This window comes from Hipposideros armiger, unplaced genomic scaffold (genome assembly GCF_001890085.2).
Source record: "Hipposideros armiger isolate ML-2016 unplaced genomic scaffold, ASM189008v1 scaffold_81, whole genome shotgun sequence".
Taxonomy (NCBI): domain Eukaryota; kingdom Metazoa; phylum Chordata; class Mammalia; order Chiroptera; family Hipposideridae; genus Hipposideros; species Hipposideros armiger.
This window is the reverse complement of record NW_017731431.1, coordinates 1,133,821-1,160,898: the sequence shown is the minus strand read 5'-3', so window position 1 is coordinate 1,160,898 and position 27,078 is coordinate 1,133,821. Positions and strand designations below refer to the sequence as shown.

General features: G+C 32.1%; 1 protein-coding gene across 1 annotated transcript in view; it reads right to left on the bottom strand.

The window, feature by feature from the left end:
* Positions 1–27,078, bottom strand: part of ASCC3 (activating signal cointegrator 1 complex subunit 3) — a 311,675-nt gene that overhangs the window by 226,925 nt on the left and 57,672 nt on the right. Inside the window, exons 5-10 of the mRNA XM_019643638.1 lie at positions 25,999–26,119; positions 21,156–21,357; positions 20,291–20,432; positions 19,573–19,698; positions 2,750–2,950; positions 2,153–2,293 (exon numbers count right to left, since the gene is read on the bottom strand). Of these exons, the coding sequence (XP_019499183.1) occupies positions 2,153–2,293; positions 2,750–2,950; positions 19,573–19,698; positions 20,291–20,432; positions 21,156–21,357; positions 25,999–26,119 (933 nt within the window). The remainder of the gene's footprint in view (positions 1–2,152; positions 2,294–2,749; positions 2,951–19,572; positions 19,699–20,290; positions 20,433–21,155; positions 21,358–25,998; positions 26,120–27,078) is intronic.

Here is a 27,078-nt window from a genome sequence, read left to right as displayed (position 1 = left end):
CAGGATACAAAACTCATTTATTTAAGTAAGATATATCACAGGTATGATCTGAGATGCTCTAGAATAGTTTCAATTTCAGGAAATTTAATTTTTAATAAAGATAATTTATTAAATGTCAAATTTTGATTTAATGTATATGCCTTTATAAGACATTATAAAAGTAAAATCACACACTAAATAAAAGTTATCTATTATAGTCTATGTGTCCTGATATGTAGTTTTGAGATATGACCTCTGTAATTATATGTTCAGCTAGCCCTGGGGAAGCTAGCCTTGGGTGCTATCACATATAATAACACTTTATGAAAACATGAACTTTTAGAATCAAATGTGTCTATAAATTTGGAAACTGTAAGTAATATTGTACTGTGTTATGCAAATCTGTAAAACTCTCTCCTCTTTATTGAACAAACTTAAATTTTTAAACATACTTCAGTTCACTGTGTTAAATGTATAAATTATATAAACAGAACCCAAATTCACTAGACAAAGTGACTATATATAAATATACTTTAACAAAACCAAATTTAGAGTATTTCAAGGAAGAGGCTGGATGATATTTAATCACTCAAATTTCATAGAGAATATCAGAAACTTGATTATATACTGAAGACCAGAGAAAGTCCTTTTAATTAAAAGGCACTGTAAGAAATTACTAAAATGCCTCTAGGTAGATGATATTAAAATAATGATGGTGAAGGGCATTTTGTATTTCATATATTGAATATAAGTACTGATTTTTGAGACACATTAATTTGGAATAAGATCCTACAAAAATGTTGTGAGAAAAAAATGCATGGATTTTGGATCATCTTTTAAGAGAATATGAAAGGCAAACTTAAGGATAACTGCTAAAATTGACATAAATATGGATTATAATGTACTCTATTCTTATCAACCCCAAAATACATTTAACTGAAACCTGATTTTCTTCTTTGTCATGTGGTTCAATGTACCTGGCATACCTGTTGTAGTGGGTTGAATATCCAAAATGATATTATCCACCCAGAAACTGTGAATGTAAACTTTTTTGGAAAAAAGGTTTTTGTAAGTGTAATTAAGGTAAAGATTTTGAGATGAGATCATACTGGATTAGGGAGTCCTAAATCCAATGAATAGTGTTCTTAGGAGAGAAGAGTAGGAGATAGACATCAGGGAGAAGGCCACAGGGAGATAAGAGCCGAAACTGGAGTGATGTGTCTACAGGCCAAGGAATGCCAAGAGTCGCCAGCACCTATCAGGAAACATGAAAAGGATACTCTGGCTGAGCCTTGGAAGAAACTAACCCTGTTGACACCTTAATTTTGGCTTTCTGACCTCTAGAGCTGTGAGAGAATTAAGTTTCTGTTACTTTAAGCTACCAAGCTTGCAGTAATTTGTTATAGCAGTCAAAGGAAACCAATACAGTCTCCAATCACATTTTAAATCAATGTCCATGCATTGCTCCAAAAGCTATATCATCTATTTTCTATCAAACTCTCTTGAATTGTCTCATTAATATTTGGTCATTTGTTACTTTATTTTTTAAAAGCACTATAAACATCACTTTACTTACATGTTGCATCCATTAACGATAACCTAGTTGTAGCTCTAATATAGTTTTTGCCTACTCGGTTATAAGATCTTGAAGGCAAGAACTGTCTATCTTAAATGTCTTTGTTGTCATGCCATTTCATGACATGATATGTTATATACAGTACATGATTAAATAACTTCCTATTTAATGAAATAAAGAATGACTAAAAAACTTTTATTACAAGTTAAATCATCCTTAGGAAAGGCTTAGGATACTAATGGAATCATTTAAAGATCTACATATTTTCCTGCTCTTAAAATAGAAGTCTGGTCTTATCTACATTCCCTTATTCCCTTCTATTTTAAAAGAATAACATTTACTGTCAATGAATTTAAAATCTATACCAGGAATCTAACAATATTCAAGACACAGCAAGAATCACAGAAATTAGAAGGAATACCATAAAACAAAGCCCCACAAAAAACCTCTTTTATAGGTGTGGTCACAAGTAAAAGAAGTTCATTACATTTCATCTATATTGTTTTAGTCCCTTAAGGAATAGTTGTTTAACAATCTTCATAATTACCTGAAAGAAAGGAATGGTATCAAACAAAAAAATCTAAGTATACAACATACCTGAGTTCGTAAAATTTCATTTTTTGACAACTGCATATCACCAGTCAATTCTTTCACAGCGATGCCCAGTGGCTCTAGACGTTTGCTGAAGTAATTTGTCATTTCAGCTGCCAAGGCTTTCATCGGAGCAACATATACAATCTGTACCAAAGAAACACTAGGTTGATGAATGAGCAAAAACTACAACGTCATTTGTTTCACAGTAGTCAATACAAGTCACAATTTCTTGTGAAATATGATTCTAGCCACTGCAAGTGAAAAATCTTCATAGTGATATATGAAAAGTACTTATCTTTGTTGGATAAGTGTGCAGCTGTTTAAAGGACAATGGAATTTGTTTATACAGCCTTATCACTGAGAAAATTGGTTCTGCTTCAAAGCTAAATGTATTTTCATAGCTTTTCACAGAGGTAATGGGATTTTCATAACACAAACAGAGATGACCTTAATAGTAATTAAGTAAATCAAGCAGCATTCTTTATGTGACTTCATGAACAATATCCTAAAAACTTCCAGATTTTATATAACATGTACAACTGCCAAATAACTTTACTTTTACAATTTATAAAGCTGTCATCTGGCTTGTTAATTTCCTACCTTAAACTCATTCTTTTTGATAACACCTTGTTGAAAATGTTGGCGAATTTCATGCAAAACTGTAAGCATTGCAATGTTCGTCTTTCCAGCTCCAGTAGGGGCACAAATCAGCATGTTCTCATTGGTGTTATAGGCAGTCTCAAACACAATTGACTGGATTCTATTCAGTCTTCTCATTCCTTTAAAAGCCAGCTGCCCAATCTAAAAAATAACACGATCCATTATAAATGATATTAATGTGAAGGAGTCATACAAAAATTAAATGCAAACATTTATTTCCCTTGATTAAAAAAAATGACTAATTTTTTCAGTCTCTTGATGCATCCTGTATTTAAACCAATGTGTGTGCAGTTGAGAACAATTCACTACTTCTGAACAATTCTAATGCATTTGGAAATTGCAACTCACTAAATTTGAAAAATACGACAATGGGACTATACCTGTATCTTTGTATAAAACAATGATACATTAATAATGTAAGGAAACTAAATTAAACACAGATACCTTGAGTTCATATGATGATATTCTAGTTTATTTAGATGGAAGACGACTAATGAATGTGCAAACAAGAAACTTTCTCGTGAGATAAATCAATAGGAATTTCTGTTTCAACATCTTATGGATTAAAAATAAACTTTTTGAAAAGTCAGCTATAAAAGCAGGAATATCAGCTACAGATTACATTTATTCACAATTTACACTGCAACATATGCAATTGTAAACACTGATAGAGTCCCCTGTTTTATCATAAGAACAATTCTATGGTATAGGTACTATTATGTCCTTTTGAGAGAGAGAAAAATTAAGACACAGAGAGGCTAAATAATTTATCTTAGAACTGCCTATATAAAAAAGTCTTTAGAGATGAAAACCAATGTCTGAGAGTAAACAGAACACTGGATGGGAATAATGAATGACAAAAAGCTGCAATGATTATATTAACGACAGAAAAAAAAAACTAAAGCCAAGAATATTACCAGGGATATAGATAGTCATTTTATGACATAGTTATCAACTGAAGAATAGGACATAACAGTCCTAAATGCTTATATACCTGCTAACAGATCTTCAATATACATGTAGCAAACACTGATAGACATGCAAAGGGAAATAAACAAATCCACAATTATAATTATATATTTAAACATCCTTCTACAATAGTTCACAGAATAAGTAGGCATGAAAATCAACAAGGCTATTTACTTGAATAGCACTATCAACCATTTGACCTGACTTATATTTATTCATCTAACAATAGTAGAATACAAATTTTCATCAATTGCTCATGGAACACTTATCAAAATATACCATATGCTGAGCCATAAAACAAGTTTCAATAAATTGATAATGAAACAATTCATATAAATTATGTTCTCATCACAATGGAAATTAGAAATCCTTCATTATGGTTAAAAAATATCCAAATATTTGAAACTAAATAACATACTTTCTAAATAACCCAAGGAGGAAAACAGAAATCAAAAGGGAAATTAATAAGTATTCGTAATTGAAGGAAAACAAAAACTAAACACATCAAAATTTGTGAATGCTACTAAAGCAATACTTAGGGGAAAACATATAGCATGAACCATCTATATGAGAACAGAAGAAAGGTTTCAAATCAATGACTTCATCTTCCAAAATAAAATATTAGAAAGGAGAAAAATTAAAATTAAAGTAAGCAGAATTAAGGAAATATTAGAGATCAAAGTGGATATCAATGAAATGAAAACAGAAAAACTTTTTATTTGAGATCAATAAAATTGATTAATCTTTAGGCAGGCTAATTAGGAAAAATTACCAATGTCAAGAATGAGAAAGGATGTATCACTACAGATACTACATATATTAAAAGAACAATAATGAAATGTCATAAACAACTTTATACCAATTAATTTGGCCACTTTGATGAAATGGACAACTTCCTTAAAAGACATAAATTACCAAAGCCCACTCAAGAAGAAATATACAACTGAAATAAACCTATATCTATTTAAAACAATTAAGGCTGAGGCTAAAATTTTTTTCCACAAAAACAACGTCAGGCCTAGATAGCTCCATTGGTAAATTCTAACTAACATTTAAGGAGGAAATAATACCAATTCTAGATGGAGTTTCAGGCTATTCAGAAACATTGGAAAAGAAAGAATACTTGCCAACTCATTCTATGAGGCAAGCAATTCCCTGATACCAAAATCAGACAAAAAATAATTACAGACCAATATCATTCATGAATATAGACGAAAATTATAAACAAAATTTTAGTATATAAAATTTTACAAAAATAATAATATATTTTTACCAAGTGGGGATTACCACAGGAATGCAATGTTGGTTTAACATTAAAAAATCAATGTAATTCACCATAATAACAAACTACAATAAAAAAAACCATGATCATTTCAATAGATACAAGAAAATAATATGACAAAATCCCACATCTATTCCTGATTAAAAATACAAAAAACTCTCAGCAAAGTAGAAATATGGTAGAAAGGAATTCCTAACCTGATAAAGGGTATCTTTAAAAATCCTACATCAGTGGGCTGGCCAAGTGGCTCAGTTGGTTAAGAGCTCGCTCAAGAGTTTGAGCTCTGAGCAACAGCGGTTCTATGCCCTGCCTGAGCTGAGCTGCTGCTGAGCTACCAACAGGTGGCAGGATGGCTCAGCAAAAAAAAAAAAAAAAATCCTACATATCATAACATACCTAATGGCTTAATGGTGAAAGACTGAACGTTTTCCCCTCAAATCAGGAAGAAGACAGAGATGTTATATCTTCCACTTAGCATTGCACTGGAGGTGCTAGTGAATAAAATTTTTTTGAGTTTAAAAATAAAGACATTTATATAGGAAAGGAGGAAGCAAAACTGTCTTAATTTAGAGATGACATAATTTTTTCTGCAAAAAATCTGATGGAATCTACAAAAAACACCTCCTAAAACTAATAAGCAAATTTTAGAAAAGCTAGAGAATACAAGATCAACATAAAAAATTATATTTCCATATGCAAGCAACAAAAAATATAAAAGTAAAGTTTAAGTGTGTTTAATAATCAATTCTAATAGCATTAAGTTATGAAACACTCAGGGAAAAAGATGGAAAACACTTATTATATAGTGAAAACAATACAATTTTGCTAAGAGAAATGAAAGAAAACTTAATATTCTTAAGATGTCAATTCTTCTCAAACTGATGTACAGTCTCAATACAATTCCTATCAAAAGCTCAGCAGGCTTTTCTATAGAAATTGACAAGGTGATTCTAAAATTCATATGGAAACAAATGGGACCTAGAAGAAACCAAGCAACTTTGAAAAACAAGAAGAATGGAAGAGAGCTAAAACTACCTGCTTTCAAGGGTTATTTAAAAATTAGAAACATCAAAACAACATGGTAATGGTATTTTGTTTAAACAAATAAATCAAGGAACAGAATAGATAATCTAGAAATAAACCTTCATGTATACGAACAACTCATTTTTGACAAAGCATAAAAGCAGTGAAGATTTTTAAAAAATAGCATTATGAATAACGCTGAAACAAATGAATATCCACATATAAAAAATAAACTTGGAGCCATAACTCACACCATGTATAAAAACTAAAAACAAACCACTTTATCTAAATATAAAACTTAAAACTATAAAACTTGTAGAAAAAAACATAGGAGAGCCGTCCAATGGCTGGCAACTGACTGCCTCAGCCGGGAAGAGTGCAATGATTGTGACACCAACATGGGCCAGTGAAGCGACATCCTCCACAACTAGACTGAAGAACAAAAGGACAGCAACTTGTCTGTTCCCCTTCCCCGATTCCCCAACGCTGTTCCCCGACCCCAATTTCCCAATAAAATCTTAAAAAAAAAAACCATAGGAGAAATTCTTTGTTGTCTTAAGTTATGCCAAAGTTTATTAAATACACCATAATCCATAAACAAACAAATTGATAAACTTGACTTAAGCAAAATTTAAAACCTATAATCTTCAAGGCATTATTAATAAAATAAAAGAAGCCATGGCATGAAAGGCAATCTTTGTGAAGCATATGTCTGATAAAGAACTTATATCCAGAATATATAAAGAATTCTCCAAATACAACACTAAAAAAAACAAACAATCCAGTTTTTAAAAAGGGGAAAAGATTTGAACAGTTACTTAATCAAAGAAAATATATCTGGGAGGCAATAAGCACACTATAGGATGTTCAACATCATTAGCCATTAAGGAAATTTAAGTTAAAAACTTGCTTATTTAACCTAAAAATTCAATTTTAAAACGTTTATCCAAATTAAGCTAACTAAACAAGAGTGTCAGATAAATAATTAAACAGAAAGATGTTTGCTATAACATCATGTATAATAAAAACAAAACAAAACAAATATAAATTGAGTGTCCATAAATAGAGGACTGCGATAAGTAAATCATGATATATTCTTCATGATTACAGTAGTTAAACAGAATGAGGAAGATATATATGTTTACAGGAAAATGTATCCGAAAGGGAAAAAATATGCCACAGAACAGTAAGAAAACTAATTAAATATAATTTCTTAACACAAAAAAAATAAGGAAAGATATATCAAACTATTCCATTTATTCCACTTTTTACTTTATAAATTTAGATGTTACATTTTAGATATCACTTTTTTTGTTAAACAGATTTTATCATCAGCCCCACAAAAATACTTCTGTTTAGATAAAAATATATATCTTAAGAATAAACAAAATGGAAGGCCTAACTGCATTGTTTTAATGTATTAAAAATAATAATTTGTTGCTTTATAGGTATAAATTCCTAATATTTTTATGTAAATACAAAGTACATGATTCACCCTGTTTTTCATTATGTCATATAAAGAGTACTACATCTTAACCAAACACCAAATTTCCAATTTGTGCTCCCAGTTGAACATGCATGGAAAAATTACTACATTCTATTAATAAAGAGACAAGAAAGTGCATAGCCACTGTTAGTTTCTCTTTACCGAAGAGTCCTGAGTTTTAATGTTCACGATAATAATTCATTTTGAACCAGACAATCTGGGTACAGGAACTTAAGTCTTAGCAACAAAAGACTTCAGGAGAGAAATCTACTATTTAATCTTTGAAGGAGGCGAGATCATAAGATTTTGTGAAAATCAGGTAAGTTAGTAATTTTATAAAGTTAAACTGAGCCAAATTTTATTACATACAAAAAAGCAATACATCCCAGTGCATAATCCATAATTCTCTCATATCATTTTACAGAATGCATTTACACCATTTAAAGCAGTAACTGAAAATACTCAATAATCCCATGAGTGTCTATTCCTAAAAATTTTCTCATACTGAAAACAGCCTACCTAAGAAGCATAACAACAAAATACCCAACTAAATGTACAGATGGCCCTTCTATCTATTCTCCACTCCCTGATGACAAAATGATAAATAAGAAGCTATTACTGCCCTTGAAGAGAAAAACACAAGGAGAGTAAAACAAACAATAGCAATACCACGTTTCATGAGAAGTTCAAGTATAATGGGAGTCAGAGGATACTAACTTCTTGGAAGTGGAAAGCGACCTCCTCACTCTTAAGTCTGAGTTAAGGCCTGAATGTTAAGGAAAACTAAGGAGGTCTCAAGAGCGCATTTTAAAAGACAAACGGAACTTTGGCTGCACAATCATTAACAAGGTGCACTGATAAATCAAGCCAACTACATATTCGTGTTTCTACCAGCACACTCTTAAAAATAATTCAGCATGACAGATGTGACTCTGGCCTCACCAATGTGCTATGCCAACAGTTATATTCAGAGTGCACAAGAAGACAGTGAAAGGCAAGGATGAATCTCAGTTATGGGTTTGATTTGGCTAGGTTTGGTTTGCTTTAGACAGAACCACTATAAGTAGTGAGGGCTGGTTTAACAAAACTAGTATTAAAATTAAGTATACATACTTCAGAGGAATACAGCAGAAGTAAAATTGGAGGCTAAGAATCTGGTATTTTCTGTGAAATTAACATATTATTTTCATAAAAGAGATGAATTCATATTGACATGTATACATGACAAGTATCCCACCAGGATGTTGTTATAAGTATTGTAGCTTAAAAATGTAAGAAGCCATTATTTGGTATTACAATTTGGCCCAAGTTGTGGTACCCACCTACTAATCAACAGCAGTACTTCTAATCATCGCAATAAAACAGAAGCAAAATAGTCTCTGTCAAATCTTGTTGAATCCCACAAACTAATGTCATTTTCAGTTTCTTGGCTGGTATTTATGGTAATAACTGTTTTTAGCTCTGACTTTAACCTTTAAATTACTTCCACTCGCTTGCTTGAACTCTTGAAGATGGTAAAGTATTTGAACTTAACGTGATCAATCTCACAAAATGTTACAGATATTAAATTAAGGTAATTGCTTAATTTAAAAATTTCCAGAGTAAATATGACTTTAAACTTTTCAAAACTTATTAAATAAAGCAAGGGTGTCTTTTTACATATACATTTCTTTAAACAAGAAAATTTCATCAATAGAATCCTCACTCAAATGAATTGTTCTGAAAGATAAGAGACTACTTCCACTTGCATTCAATCTAACAATGCTTGATTAACATGATTTCAGGTCAAGATTTTATTTATTATAAGTAATAATAACATACCAAAAAGATGTTATATAAATGAAAGTATTAATGATTTAGTCAGTTCGTTTAGAATAGTCAGTTGTATGTGTGTATTCCAAAATTCCAGTGCTTAACAACATACTTGATATTGATTTACTGAAGAACAGAAATTTAGAAATACCTATTTAAATTGGTACATTTTAAAATTTCTAATATTTTAAATACATAATTTAATGTCATTAACTCATTCCCTTAAAACAGATGGTCTGAGAATTATTTATTGGAGAAACAAGCAGTAAACTGGACTTATAAATTGCTGCCTTAAATGTAATTTACTGCTTATTTCCCTACCTGAGATCTGAAGTTCACATAGAAGGGTTCCAAATGCACTAAACCCACCACCCAAAAGAGTAAGAGAGGGACCTAGTCCAAAACTGCTGGAGAGGAGCTCAGCTGAGGCTGTGCTGAGGAGGCCAGAGCTCTGAGAACAGCTTCTTGTACTTCCAGTAGGGAGTATGTAGCTTTCAAAGAAGATAGATTGCTGAGACTCAACCCTTGAAATTTTCATTCATTTGCCTAGGCTGGGGAATAGTAATCTGCACATTTCCTAAGAGCCCCTCCCTCTAACCCAACCCCCAAGTGATTATCAAGTATAATAAGCAAAATTGAGAACTGCTATCCTAACTTTCCCTATCCACCCCCAACATGGTGATTAGGTTTCCTTAGTCATCAGTTTTAATAATTTAACACAGCCAACTCTGGAAAAAAACAAAGTATTTTCTTAGAAAATCTTCTGTTTAAAACATGTACCAAATTTAAAAGACGTTTAATTAGGGACCCCCTATAAGAAAAAATTAGTTGCTTGAATTTCCTGTATAGTATGTAAAGATTTAAAAGAACAGGCAAAACTATAAAGGAAGAAATTATAAAACTTATGTAATAAAACATGATCTTATGTAGACTGCTTAAGAATTCATTCTCAGATACATGTAAAAAATTAAACTGGACCACTCTCTTACATCACATACTAAACTCAAAATGGGTTAAAGACTTAAATGTAAGGCCTGAAACTATAAAACGACAAGAAGAAAACACAGGAAGTAAACTATCTGACATCAGTCTAAGTAATATCTTTCTGAACACATCCCCTCGAACAAGAGAAACAAAAGTAAAAATAAACACATAAGACTACATCAAACTAAAAAGCTTTGCACAGCAGAGGAAACCTTCAACAAAACAAAAAGGTAGCTCACTGAATGAGAGAATGTATTTGCAAATGACACATCTCATAAGGGGTTGGTATCCAAAATACATAAGAAACTCTTTATAACTCAGTAACAAAAAGATAATCTGATTGAAAAATGGACAAAAAAGACATTTTGCCAAAGAAACATACAGATGGCCAACAGACATATGAAAAGATGCTCAACATCACTAATCATCAGGGAAATGCAAATAAAAACCACGATGAGATATTACCTTGCACCAGTCAAAATGGCTATTACCAAAAAGTCAACAAACAATTCGTGTTGTCGAGGAAGTGGAGAAACGGGAACCCTCGTGCACTGTTGATGAGACTGCAAACTGGTGCAGTCTCTAATGAAAACAGTATGGAGATTCCTCAAAAAACTAAAAATAGGTATACCATATGATATAGCAATTCTATTTATGGATGTTTATCCAAAGAAAACGAAAACACTAATTTGAAAAGATATATGCAGCACTACATTCATTGCAGCATTATTTACAATAGCCAAAACGTGGAAGAAACCTATGTCCACTGACAGATGAATGAACAAAAAAGATGTGGTATATATACACATATATACATTATATATATAGTGTACGTGTATGCACACACACAGAGACACACAGAATATTATGCAGGGATAAAAAAGAACGAAATCTTGCTATCTGCAACAACATGGATGGAACTAGAGGGTATTATGCTAAGTGATATAAATCATGCAGAGAAAGACAAATACCATATGATCTCACTTACATGTGGAATCTAAAATCAAAACAAACATAACAAAAACAGACTTATAGAAACAGAGTCCACAGGGATGATTACCAAAAGTGGGGGTTGGGGGGTAGGTTAAAAGGAGAAGGGGGATATAGTCAATAATAGTGTGATCAGTTTGCACGGTGACAGATGATTACCAGAAGTAGTGAGGTGATCACAGTAAGATATAAAAATGTCAAATCACTATACTGCATACCTGAAACTAACAGAACCAATATAAAATTGCATACTAACTATAGATATATAATTAAATACAAAAAAATTCATTGAAATTTCTTTATATATTGATTTTCCCTGTTACATTCAAAATTACATAATTGTTATTTTCATACAACTGTGAAATTTATCAAGAATGTAAGAGCTTGTTTAGACTGTAAAAAGCAAGGTAACCTATGTTTACTTAGTCACTCCTTAATATTTCCATGGTTGCATGAGGGAATTAAGTTAAATAATGCAACATAAGGTGCTTAAAGAAATGTATAATATTTACTAAAAAAATGAATTACTTTGTTTTTCTCTGTATTTATTTAAAGCTGTCTTCTACATTACTTCAACAATTCATCTTTGAGAAATTTAAGTTATTTATACAAAAATAATTCCAATTACCAATAACCCATAACAGAAAGATTCAAAGTGTACCCAATTAAAGAGCAAAACTCAGCCAGCAATGTGAGAAAGTAAGCAAAGGAACAGTTTATATAAGCATTACTCAGGTTGGGAATTTACTGATCAACAAACACATATCACAAACCGTTACACATTTTCTGTGCACTGACTCATGTGATCTTCAAAATAGTCGGATGAGAAACTGAAACTTACAGGTACTATGCAACTTGATCCACATCACAAAATGTGCAAATGGTAAAGGTGGGAATTCAACATCAGTGCTATTTGCCTAACTGGATAATAAGTTCTTTAAGGCAAAATTGTAATTCTAAACCACTTGGTACCCACCATTCCTCCTAGCATAATGCCTGGCATCAATCAGTAGCTCAAGAAATGATTATTGATGACTGATGACAAATTCATACATATTTCCAGAGACAAATAATGAAAATTATATAAATAGCAACATAATCATACCAAATATTTCTATTTATGAGAATAGGCCTGTGTAACCACAATACATAGATATATTGGAACTAAGTTTATTTCTAAAGCAATTTGAAATTCCCACATTACAAGTTAAATTCCTCTAATTTTCATACTGCTGAATATATTCAAGTTCTAAACTCATCATTCTGAGGTAGCTCACTATGCCTGTAAGCTTTTAATCTTCTCTCTTCTAATTTCCTGCCATAAAAATCAATAAAGCGTAGGTTGTAAAGAAAGTTATTTTGTTAGATTTCTCCTAGCTAGAGGCAGATGTTAGTTATAACTCTCTCTCTAGCTTAGCAGGTATTTTTCCAGCAGCTGGTGCCCTTTTCCTAGTTAGCTGTTCGCAAGTGTTCCCAGCAGACTTCAGGGCATACAGGTAAAATTAATTCTTCTTTAGAAGGGAAAATATAGTAGTATTTCCCTTCAAATAAGACCTAGCTATTTCATATATTTGACCTATAGAGCACTTTCATAGCAAGTAAACACTACTGTTTAATCATATAATTTAAATAACTGCTGGGAATCCCAAATAAATAAAAATCTCTTATTTATAACTTTATAACAAAGCTTATCGATTACATAAAATTTTTCCATATTAAACACTTATTGATCCCCAAAACAGAAGCTCAATAGCATGTTTTTCACACATAGCAGTCTGCATCAAAATCCCTAATTATTTTTGAGAGTAAGGTGAGAAATTAAGTTTTTCCTTAGTTTCTGTAGAAATACTTTAAATAATACTCTAATACATAAAATAATGGCCCTCTTGACAGTGACTAAGTTTTTTTAATAAAAAAATATACCATTTTAAAGTTTCTGTATAAGTAACATGGACAAGACATAATCACCATATTTTACACCAGGTCCATAGAGTTTTCAACACAAAATCAGAGCTGTTTCTTTCCCTGTACACCCCACACCAGCTCTATTAAAAAAGAAACATGGTTAAGTTCATTGATGTTGCGCAGATCAAGCCAAGTTACCCTGGAGCACAACAGTCAACAAACTACTCAATCTCATGTTCTAAAGAAATCTTCATTAACAGCTATAGACTGCATTGATTCCTCTGCCTTCTGTATCAGGTTACATCAAATTCAAACTACTGATTTTGTACTTAGTACCCTCCACAGTATATTGTTTGTAAATACTTAACAGAGATGACTTGTTATGTCACCAGCTATTTGGCAAGCTCACTAAAGATGGGGGACAACCTGTATTTCTTTTTTGATTAAAAAAAAATTTTTTTTATTACCTAACAATGTCTGCCAAGTCACAGGGGCATGAAAATGAAAAGTCCTTTTTTCTACCTTACTTCTTTTGGTTGATGATGTTAAGCAGACAAAAGAATGAGGGGAAAAAAAAACACTTAACAAACAAGAAGTTAAAAAGAAAGCTTTACCTAGGAACATAATGGTAAAACAAAAATTCTAAAGGCAATGCAATTAGCTATTAACCTCCTTCAGAGAGAGGCAGGAAAACACACCTTTTAACTTGCCATAATTCCCAATTTTCAAAGCTACCTGCTGCTTCTGGTTTAAAAAGAAAATAAAATCCACAGATAAACACTGTTAAAACATAGGTATTTTGTGAGTTTTGGGGGAATAGTATTGTCAACTCCATCACCTTCACATTCTACTTCATTCCCTTAGAGCTGTTTCTCCATTTGGGTGAGATATTTTTATTGTAAAATAATAATCAGAGAGAGAGAGAAATGGTAGCTCCAAAGATCTACAGAGAGTCTCCCTTAAGCCTTCTAGGTGAGTACTGAATAGCACAAGCATATGATCAAACTATTCAAGGTAGAAGAAACAACCATCTAAATATATTAGAGGAATCAAACTTAAACGTCACCACACAGGGTCTGGAATAGCTCCTGTTCTCACCTGCCATAGTGGAAACCTCTTAACTGACTGGGAATTAGAGTACTCACAAGAGCTTTGCCTTGGTAGTGGTGCAAAATTAGTCTTAGACTAAATGCTGCTCTGGTCTACTTAAGAAATTTTAAAAGTAAGACCTGAAAAGATCAAGCTGATCCAAAGTAACTTAAGTACATATGTCCCAGGAAAAAATTCAAGAATATTTATGAGACTATAAAAATATCCAACACTCAACAAGTAAAATAAAAATGTCTGACATTCAGTCAAATGGTCAAGCATGCTAAAATGCAGACAAAATATTACAATAAAAATAAGAAATATTCATCAATTAAACCAATCCAGAAATATCACACATGACAAACCTTCAAGAAGCTAGAGCCGATTCTCCTTCCATCACCATATATTTGATCCCATTTACCCTCATCTACCAACCCCCGAGATCTGACTCTGGATGGTGAACACACAATGTGATATACAGATGATGTATTACAGAATTGTACACTTGAAACCTTTACTAACAATGTAACTTTACTAACCATTGTCACCCCAATACACTTTAATTTAAAAAAAAAGAAAAAAAAGGAAGCTAGAGCAGGGGTGAGCAAAGTATGGCCTGTGGGCTAAATCTTGCCAGAGGCCTATTTTTACTTCTTATTTTGTTTTTCTTTTTTATGGCCTATAAGCTAAGAATGCCTATTACATTTTGAAAGGGTATTCTAATTAAAAAAAAAAGACAATAATAACTACAGAACAGAGAGCTGATGTAGTCTACAAAGCCTAAAATAATTATCCGCATCTTTCCAGAAAGTTTGCTGACTCCTAAGCTACAGAAATGACTGTGTCAGTAGAGACATATAAGATATTAAAATAATCCAAATCAAACTTCTAGAGAATAAACTACAATGACTGAAATTTAAAAAAAAACACACTCGATAGGACTAACAATATTTTAGACATTACAAAAGATCACTGAATGTGAAGACAAGGCAATAGAAACTACAAGAGAGAAAAATACACCCCCCCATCTCCCCCCAAAAAGGTTAAGAGAACATCAGTAAATGTGACAACTTCGGGAACCCTAATATGTCTCCCTTTTCTAATAATTTGTAACTGTGAGCACAGGAGTTTTTCCTTCCTTGGATAATGACTTATTTTGGAATGCAATTTATTAATCTCTTTCAGAGAGTTCCTGAAAAGGGGATTAGGGACATAAAATTATTTTATAAAAACTAATGGTTGGAAGTTTCCGCCATTTGATGAAAACTATAAAACCACAGATCCAAGATGCCACACACACACACACACACACACACACACACCCCAAAACCTGAAGAAAATCACACCATAGCAGTGGTAGGCAGAATCCTAAGTTGGCTCTCATGATTTCTTTCCTGATCCCCACTACTAACTCCATAGTATAAAAAGCCTGCATAAACCTCAGAATTGTAAGTGTAATGGACTTACTCCTTTGGTTAGGTTATGCTATATGGTACAGTTGACCTTTAGGCTGGAAGTTTTTCTGGGTGAGTCTGACCTACATGAATCTTTTAAAGTCAGGGAGTTTTTCTGACTGTCGGGTGAAGTCAGAGATTTGATGGAATGGGCCACATGCCAAAGAATGTGGGCAAACTTTAGAAAGGAAGAATGGCCAACAACAAGGAAACAGGGACCTCAGTTCTGCATTTGCAAGGAAATGGATTTGACCAACAACCTGAATGAGCTTCCCCAGAGTTTCCAGGTAAGAGTTCCGCCAGGCCAACGCCATGATTTCACCCTTGTGAAATCTTGAACAAAGAACCCTGTCAAGTCTATACCTCCAGAACTACGAGGTAATAAGTGAATATTTTAAGTCACTAAATTTTTGGTAATTTCTTATATAATAACAGAAAGCTAATACAGAGTTCACATCATAATCAAACTGCCTAAACTTGTTCAATGTGTGATTATAAGTACATAAATAAACTATTTGAGGTCTTATCATTATAGATAATGATCCACCAGATGTCATAAATGTGAAACAGGCCTCAGGAGAAAACATAGGTGTTAACAGGATGTTAATTTACTTCATGCGTCTGTTGGCTTGGATCTTTTTTAGAAAAAGTAGAAAAGTGCTCTTGAAGATGGTATCTTTCTCTTTTCACTGAAATCATCATTGCATGTCAATTGCACAGCCCTACAGAACTATAGATAAAGTGCTTTTATGTCTTCTTCCTGACCAAATGTTGCATTGGGTAAATTTGTTCTCTCTTCTTAAATCACTTCTGTAATTTGATTAAAAAGATAAAGAGAATTCTTAAATTATAAAAATTATAAAATGTGCAGAAATGCTATTAACTGGGTTTTGTACATTCTTGGAAAGCGAATAATAATGTAAAAAATTTGGATGGGTTTCTGTTTTAGCCAGGACTTACTCAGTTGGAAGTTGGAAAAGTCAGTCAAAGCAAGCCTTGCCAAAGAAGACTATCTATGGGCTTTTCTAACCGGAATGTGCAGGAGTAAAGCTGCGTGTGTGCCCAGCTGGACTACAGATTCATATGATGTCATCAGACCTTTTCTTCTGCCTTTGTCTTTTTCTCCTTCTCCATCTGTTTCTCTCTTTATTATTTCTCTTTTCTCTTTCTCTTCCTCTGTATCTCTTCATCCCTCTCCTCTAGCTCCTCCCCTCCCCCTTTCTATTGCTCTGTTTCTTTTTCCTCCCGACTCCCAAATATTGAGTGTGTTAATAATTCCCCAATTATTAGTATTACTCCTTATGGAAGTGCAATTTAAAACCACAGTGAGAAATCTCTACACACTATCAGAATGGTTAAAATATAAATATAAATAATACATATTTAAAATATAAATTAAAATGGCTAAAAAAATAAAAGTGACACCACTGAATGCTGGTGATGATGTGGAGAAACTACATCACACTAGATTGCTGGTGGGAATATAAAATGTTACTCTAGGAAGAAGTTTGGTAGTTTCTTCGAAAACTAAACATGCAACTACAATATGACCCAGCAATTGTATTACTGGCCATTTATCCCAGAGAAATGAAAATGTATGCTCACACCAATGTACACCAATGTCTACAGCAGCTTTACCCATGTTATAGATGGAATTATTCACATCCCCTTGCCCAAATTCATAAGTTAAAGCCCTAACCCCCAATGTGACTATATTTGGAGATAAGGCCTTTAGAGAAGTAATTAAGGTTAAATGAGGTCACCTGGATGAGGCCCTCATCCAACAGGGCTGGGGTCCTTATAAGAAGAAGAGACAACAAAGATTCTATCTGTGCTCCCACAGAGAAGAGTCCATGTGAGGTTATAGGGTCACAGTGAGAAAGCAGCTGTCTGCAAGCCAAGAAGATGGTCCTCACCAGAAACCAAATCTGCCTGTACCCTAACCTGGCACTTCTAGATTCCACTGTGAAAAAAATAAATGTCTCTGTTTGAGCTAACCAGTCTGTGATAATCTTGTTATGGCAGCCTGAGTGGACTTATGTAATTCATAACAACCCCAAACTGTAAACAACACAGATGTCCTTTAACAGGTAATAGTTAAACTGTGGTCCTCCATATCGTGTGGTAGGCAGAATAGTGATCCCCAATGATGTCCACATCCTAATCCATGGAACCTGTAAATATATTAGGTTACATGGCAGAGAGACATTAAGGTTTAGATGGATTTAACCCACTCAGAAAAACTCTTTTATTCCTATAATCTAAATAAAAATGAAGTACTTATTTAGAAGTAAGTATGAAATAAAAATAAGTCTGTTTCATTCATTACATAGACACTCAACATCAATGATGCTTTTACATGAAAAATGTTAGTATTTAATATAAACACTAAACAAATCTTAATAATAATGCTTATAATGATCGGTAAGGTTTAAAAAGAATTATGTATATAATTATTTCATTATATAGGCTCTCAGCCCTGGCTTCATTTCAGAATCACATACAGAGCTCTAAAAATCATCTTCAAAATATAGATGTCTTGACCCCTCCCAAGAAATTATAGGGGCGAAAGCATTTGGATTTTGATAAAGTTCTACAGGTAATTCTGACTCACGGAATGAAACCCATTAATACAAGATATAATTACAATTTTAGTCTACTATAAAAACTTACTGTAGAAAACAACTTAAAATTGTAACAATAAAAAAATTGTAATAAAGGCATAAAATGTACATGGTGAATAAAAATGATGCTGCAGAAATGTCTAAATGACATAGATATGTAAGCATGTATACAACACATACAAAACAATATGTGAAATCAAATTTTTGTAAACCAAAATACACATGCACATCTATGTATAGAATGGAGTTACTATGGGTTGGCTGTGGTTATTGTTTATGCTGCTTTATTGCTTGCTTGCCTATTATTTGATATTTCTGAATGACTACATATGATTCATATATATATATATAAATAAATCAACTTCACTTTGGTTATAGAAAAGATTGACTTTAAATAATATGTATACTTTAAAATAAATTAAGAAATATTTTTATTTTGAGACAAAGCCAATATGGCAAAAACTTAACAAATGGTAAATAAAGAGAAAGGGTACATTGATAGTACTATTTCATGCAACTATTCCATAGGTCTGAAATTATTCAAAACTTTAAATTTGAGGGAAAATAAACTAAAATAGTTTAGAATTTGGTGGCCCCTTCCCCAAATAATATTCTATTTTATGATAGGGTGACCATTTGATATATCAATACAGCACACAAATCCTCTAAACCATTTTACTGAAGTCAGTTTACATAGGTTAGACAAAATATTAATTGAAATAACCAAAATAAACATGAAGCTATAAAAATATATATACAAAAATGTACATAAATATGTTTAATGTGTAAAGGAATGTATGTATATACACATTTTTAAAATTTGAACTCCCCCTACTATACATCTTTAGTGCCCATATGTCTCTTTACCATATTAACTGATATATATATATATATATTTTTTTTTTTTAGCTGAGCCATCCTGCCACCTGTTGGCAGCTCAGCGGTAGCTCGGCTCGGGCCCATGTGGGAATCGAACTGGCAATCCTGTTGCTTAGGGCTCGCACTCTTGAGTGAGCTCTTAACTAACTGAGCCCCTCAGCCAGCCCTTAACTAACTGATTTTTAAAAATATTTTTTCCAATACAAATCCATTCATATGACATACCAAGCATCAAAAATTTCAACTCTATAAAATGATCACCTCACCTCATCTAAGTCTTGGATGTAAACTGGTTTTTCCTCCAAGCCAATTGGCATTGGTTCACTGTAGGGAATCTTTACTTCTTCATACATCTTGTTATTATCTCTTTGGATTCCTTCTGGCAAAATCATCTATAAACATCAAAAATTAAAATCCAATAATAATAAAACTAAAACAAATGCTTTATAATAAATACTCATTAAAGAAAGAGAAAGTATGCAAAAGAACACTACTAGCTTTATGACATAGCACTGGAAATACATTCAGTTAATTTAAAGGAAAGGAAGCTTAATGAAAACAAAAAGAAAACATTCACACAAAGCATTCATATATCAGGTATCTCATATATAACACATGAACCATATTTTGGTGACTCTTAAAGTATACGTTAATTAGACAGTATTCTTGAAGATGTGCTCACGCAGCTAGGAAAAAATGTGCAATATACTGTTTAAAGTTTAGTCAAAAAGTGATACATCTGCTAAAATGCAAAAATACAAGTTGCATAAATAACAAAAAGGAGAAGAACAAATATGTTCTGTATGGCTATTATGTGTCAAAAACTTTACATACACTGCATTATCTCATTTTTCCCAGTACTACTGTTAAATACAATTTAGCATAGTATAGTCAACTAGTAATAGTCACAAAGGAAAACAGGGAAAATCTATGTGTCGTTTCCCCAAATAATTATCCCAAAGTAGCCATGTTCCAATGACATACCTTTGCACCAGCAATGAATGCTGACGTTCTCATGGCTTCAGCCTGGGAATCATAAACATGGGGATAACGTATCTTTTCAAAGACCATGTCTCTCTGTCTGCTCAGAATTGGAGCACTTCTAGCATTCTGAAGTGCCTCCTCTCTGTAAATACAAAAACAATAGGCTGAATCTGACATTTTTATCTTGCAAAGGAAAACATATACTAAAATAAGGTCACTATAATAACTGTGTCAGGTAGTCTTCCATTATAAAAGAGAAGAAATGAAACTATATAAAGGATGATATTAGAAATCCTAAAATTTTCTGTAAAACCACATAGGAATGAACACATTTTTAGGTAACATCATTTGGTAAATTTGACTAAATGTTCTTTATTTATAATTTTGTTTGTCAGAATCCAATCATGTTTTTAACAAGGTATAAATGTCTTTTTAAAAATGGGTTTCAATATTTAAAGACCAAGTGTAATAAATGCCTTTATTTCATCTGCATCCTTTCTAGTTCTAAATAACAACATGGGAAAAAGTATTTATTAAGCTAGGAAAAAAAACCAAAGTCTTAAATTTGTGTAGGCTTCATAAATATTAACCTGTGCAAAGTGGTATGTGCAAAGCAACTAAAAATAGCTTACCTCTATCATAAATCTGTCAGCTACGTGGATGCAACAAAGAATATTCTAATTAAGCAGATCATTGCTTTCTGATCCTGGAAAATTAGGTTTTCATACAACAAAATTCTATTCTTGTAAGAAAATGTGATTAGAAGTAAGAACCATATAAATTATTAAAACTAAACCAAAAAAATGATGATACATAAAAGTAGCAATTACAACACAAGCATTTTTCAGCTTCTGGCTTTTAATACCTGTGCATCCGTAATTCCTTAGGATCAAAGCACATAGGTCCTTCTAAAACTTCATCTTCTCCAGCCTTTCTCTCTCGTCTGGCAATTCTTTTTTCTTCTCGGCGATATTGTTTTATTAACTGCTTTTCTTGTTCAGAGTGAATAGTAACTTGACAACCATAATTGGGTTTAGCATTTTCTCCTAAAATTTTTTTGCAATTGTCTGTAAAGCAAATTTAAAACATCATGTTTTATAAGTTTAATCTTTATGAAAAACATTTTCGCCCCTCACCAAAACATAAGATAGCACAATGCTCTAACAATTCATTTTTTATAAAAACTGGCACATTCAATTATATGTTTTAAGGAAAATTTTTTTAAATCACATTATCACAACGATATCATATAGTGGCTTAAGAAAAGTCAGCAGATATTTTCTTCCTATAGATGAAACAGTTTAATGTTATATTTTCTTACTCATAACATCAGGAACCTAAATATTTGATTTTATAATTTTGAGATAATTTCTATTTACATAATTTCAATAAATACAATAATTGTCAATACTAATTAGCATTTACTAGTAACATAATAAAGATTGTTTTTACATATTAGATATAACTTTTCCCTGTGTAATAGGTCTTACTATGTTAAATTATATATATATTACTTCTTATTCAAACACGAAAGAAAATTTATTAACATTAGCTCTGGATAGATCTAGAAGGTAACCAAGGAAAATACAGAAAGAGTACGGTCTACCTTTTCATGGAAAGACAGGTTTTTTTAAAAAATGGAAAAAGGCCAGAACCAGTAAGAGGAACCAGGTCAATCAAAGCTCAGTGTTTACAAGGTACAATTTAAACCTGTGATTTGGTCCACTCAATCTTCAGGAAAAATTTTCTTCCAACAGGATTACCTTCTGTTTAATTTCCAAGTAGTAGATTCTACTTTCCAAGTAGTAGAATCTTGGCTCACTGTGGCCCTAAAGCAACTGATAGGAATGTCACTAAAAGCAATCCAAGTCAATACACATTATTGTATTGAGGACCTAGGTTCTGGGCCCTGCAACTAGGCCAGGAAGGAAATGAAGAATGAGACTGGGTCTATACTCTGAAGGAACACAGTGCAAGTTAGTTTATCGAATTCCAAAAGCCAGGGCAGAACAAGGAAGGAATTAAGCAGAGCATCAAGATGGGAAAATTAGCTTTCTAAAATCATCTTAAGTCAAATCTTCACAATCCTCAGACATCTGTCACTATCTCATTACATGATTTTGAATAAGTCATTTTAACTGTCAATCACATGCAATAATGCCTCTGTATAATGCCTTTTTATTAAGTATCAGAAAGGAAAATGAGAAAATAAGATTACATCTCAAAATTATGACATAAGATATAACACCATCCATATTAGGACTACTACATTTTACAGTTCTGTAAAAAGTATTTTTCTAAATAAGTCTTATACAGCTTAACTTCTAAGTAAGAACAGGTCTTACAGACCTATTAAAATGACTGAATTTATAACCTTTTTCAGTGGTAGAAAAAGAATGCAGCATACGGACAGCTTTCACAGAACTAAAAGAAAGTTAAACTGCAAAGTCACATAATCAGATATTAAACAGAATTTTTAAAAATGTGACTAATGCTATGTATTTATTAGAAATGAATGTTAAAGATTCTGTGTGTGAAACTACCTTTGTTGAAACACTAAATACTACATTAATGTCAATATTTTAAACAAATGTGATAACAAAATATTATTATATGCACTTGTGAGCATCCAAATAAGGAAATTAAAATTGTAAGAAAAAAATATGTCTACCTCATGGGTAGCTTTAAAAGCCCTCAATTAGAATATACAGAATATATGTCCTATAAGATTGAACATAATAAGTAGTAAAAAAAAAATCAAGTTGTTGAGCAGAAATGCTTAAATCTATGGTTCTCCTTGATGGGTTCAGCTACTAACTGTGGAGACTGACAAGTAGAAGAAACGGAATGAATAAGCTTAATAGCAATTCTAATATAAAATTTTACTAAAGAACAATGGGGAAGCTTGCATCCTTTTAGAATGTAATTACCATAGAAGACGACTTGTGTAATTACTCAAACCACTTTTGCTTGACAGTATGAGGTAACTTTATTTTCATTTTATGATATACCCTGTACAAAACATTCTCCACATCAGTCCTGAAAATAGACTTTAATTACAACTATCCTCAACTTAGCAGTTAGTACACTATACCCACCCACTTCTCACCTATCTTATATTTCCTGGTTATAAGAAGAGAGATAAAGTGGTGTATTATCTGGATAAAAGGATTCAAAGAAAATCAGTATGAAAGCTATAAAACGCTAATGGCAAGAAGCTATTGTTCTCTAAGATCATGATTTTGGACTAATGAAAAGAAAAGGATGTGGTTGTCATACTAAGGTAGTTCAATAAAGAATAAAAATACAATTTGGTATTTTTGAGAGAATTCTGAAGAAACATTAACACAAAATTATATCAAAAGGTATAAATAGATGAGAACAGTGATAAACTACCAAAAGTCTAAAGAATTTTTTTCCTCAAGAGTATTTCATCCCCAACCCCCCAAAAAAACTTAAGGAAAAGCTTAAAGTTTATTTGTTTAAATGTCCCAAACTTTCCACGGTGTAATTAATTATTATTCTTGGATAGTAGCAACATTAATAATGATTTGACATAGAATGAAAGAGTAAAAGTAGTTTGAGAAGAGAAAATATTTCAGGACAGACCGATGGTTCAAATATCTTTTTAAAAAAATTAAAATTTAATATTTGTTTTGGGGTTAAAAAGTGTGTTGCTTCTAAAAAGTTATCCTAATAGAATAAATTTTGTGTATAAGTGTTATACAAAAATGAATATAATAAAACTTAAGACAAAACTAATTTCTCATCTACAGTTTTCTAAAAAAATATGTTAAGCTGGACTCATTTTGAACTTTTTGTAAAAGGTGAGTACACCTGAAAGTAATATAATATTGAATGTCAACTGTAATTGAAAAATATATAATAAAAAATACAAAAAATAAAAGTTGGGTGATGAATTTTTTTAAAAAGGTGAAATTAGTAAGTATCTCTATATTAACACTTAGAAAGCTGACAAAATGAACACTAAAATTCTTAGAATTTACATCACAGAACTAGATATTTAAACTCATTCCTGTTCATCTGGCAGATACCCATTTTAAATGCTCCTGGACTCTGCTGGCTTAGGAAATGGATTAAGCACTGTTTAACAGGTGGGAGCCCTCTTAAAGCAAAGCAGTTTAAGTGTTCAATACACTTAAAGAACCAAAGATGTATAGAAAGGCAAAGTGGCTGAATTCAATTCCTCAAAGTTTCTAAAAATCTTAAAGTATGGATTAAAGGAAATACATAAGCAATTTTGGATTTAAATCCAGGCTGTTTTTATAATTTCCTTTTAGTGCCATACACGTAAATATAAGGAAGAGGTGGCATAATTTACATAGAAGGATAAATGTGGACTAGTTTGAAGAAGGGTGTTTAATTTCTTATGTACATACACATAAAAAAAATTCCAAACTATTTATAAGGATGGCAAGAAACACTGGGATAAAGGTAAGAAATTCAGTTTTCCTCCTTATCACCTAAAACCTGAGTTTGGCATCAGTTTTGCCGTAGTAAATCAGGTATTTTGCATAATCTTGGCTTCCTAGACAACCCTCCCCAATTCTTCTGTGGTTTTAAAATATATGTAATGCATGACTATATAAATGTTCAATTATTTGCTGCTTATGATAATTATATTGTACCAAAGTAGGAGACTACTACGGTTTGTGGATGTATGCTGAAAATTTTATAGTGCAGTATTGGGGTGTCTACAACTTCCAGTCATTGTTCAGTAAACATTTTAAATGTAGGTATATGTGTACACATGTGTGCATGCATGCATGTGTGTAGAGAATTAAAATGAGAAGACAGAGAATGAGAGAAAGAGAAAGTGGGCAAAATGTTATGACTGATGAATGTACATGAAGGGCAGGCAATGTTCATTGTATTGTACTATCCATGTTCATTAAAAAATTTTTTCAGTTACACTTGACATCCAACATTATTTTATAGTAGTTTTAAATGTACACAATAGTGGTTAAACATTTAAATAATGTATGTGGTGATTCCCCCCTGATTAATCTAGTACCCACCTGGCACTACACATACATATAAAGAGGGTGCCAAAAGTATGTATACACATTTTAAGAAAGGAAAAAACTATTAAAATTGTAATACTCAATATATACCGATGACAAAAGATGAATACAAGTCATGTTTGGCTTCTGCAGTTACAAGAGGTGCTCAAAGTGGTTACCACCAGTGCCCAGACACTTCCGATTATGGAGAACTACTGCTTGAACAACGTTGACCAAAGTGTCCACTTGTATACCTTTTTTTGGTATCCCCGGTAGTGATTACAATGCTATTGACTATATTCTCTATGCTGTACTTTACATCCCCATGACTATTTTGTAACTACCAATTTGTATTTTTTTAATCCCTTCACCTTTTTCACCCAGCTCAATTCCCCTCCCCTCTGGCAACCATAAGTTTGTTCTTTGTGTCTCTAAGTCCGTTTCTGTTCAATTCTTCAGCCAAGAAAGGAGGCCATACTTACACATAAATAGACTCATTGCCAGAACGCCCTTTTTTAGAGCATAGATATTTGTTTCCTAATCAACTGTATCTAAAACCTACTTAAAAGGATAGTAGCTGTAAATAATAGTCCAAATGATATTAAAAGTATAATTACATTAAAAATTTTGCTAACCAATGAATTTCTCCTTTAAATTACACTTAACCACTAAATGCTTTCTTACCTTGAAGAGTCTGCAGCTTATGATCATTTGAAGAATTAAGAAATCTATCCACAATTGTAATTCTATTCTGGAGGAGCTTCTCAATAAGTTCAAGTCCATCAGGTCCCAGCAGTTCAAATAGCTTATAAGAGGAAGAAAATCAAAATAACCTGTTACCTCAAAATTAACTTTTTCAAGTTATTAACACCCTGTTCAACTGAGGTATGAAACCAAACTAATACAGAAATAACCAAAAAGGACTTAGAAAAATATAATTTTAAAAATAACTTAGGAAAGAAAAATAGCTCTTCATATTGCTAAGGAGCTTTCAACTTTATAAAGGCTATCTGCAATTACATAATTAGAGAGCATGACCCAATTTTTAAAAATAATTATGATTTATATATAAAACTGTAAATCAGAGAATATCAAATTCTTATACTTGGTTTTTCTTGATATAACCAAATAAATTCTAAAGTTAATTTGCGTTTTTAACATACTGTTTTTAACATGGTTTTTCCAAATAGAGCATCATTTTTCTTACAACTTACTACATAACCACTATCATTTTAGAGTTAAAGAACCATCAGAATGTCTTAATGAATCACACCAAGTTTTTAATGCTTAATAATTTTTAATGTTTAATAAATCTGAAATCTAAAACACAGTACTGTCAGTACATTATGTAACTTTATAAAAAGTTTCAATGCATACGTATTCTACCTTCCTATGCAGAGTGGTTGCCAAAAATTAAGTAGATTCCAGAACCAGAGAATGGGTTTTATGATTTAGAGACTTTCAATTACAAAACTGTATGAAATTACAAAACTGTATGCAATAACTGTCCCAGAAAGCCTTTAGATTTCCTCAAGTACAGTTTGGGGATATATATTTTTTTCCTATCCAGAAATATTATACTCTAATTTTACATGTGAAGATTTTATATTAACCAAATTCCAACTGTTCTCAGAGATTCCACACAAATCAAATCATAGTTAAAAGTAGAAATTTAGGGCCGGCCGAGTGGCTCAGTTGGTTAAGAGCTCGCTCAAGAGTTTGAGCTCTGAGCATCAGCGGTTTGATTACCGGCCTGAGCTGAGC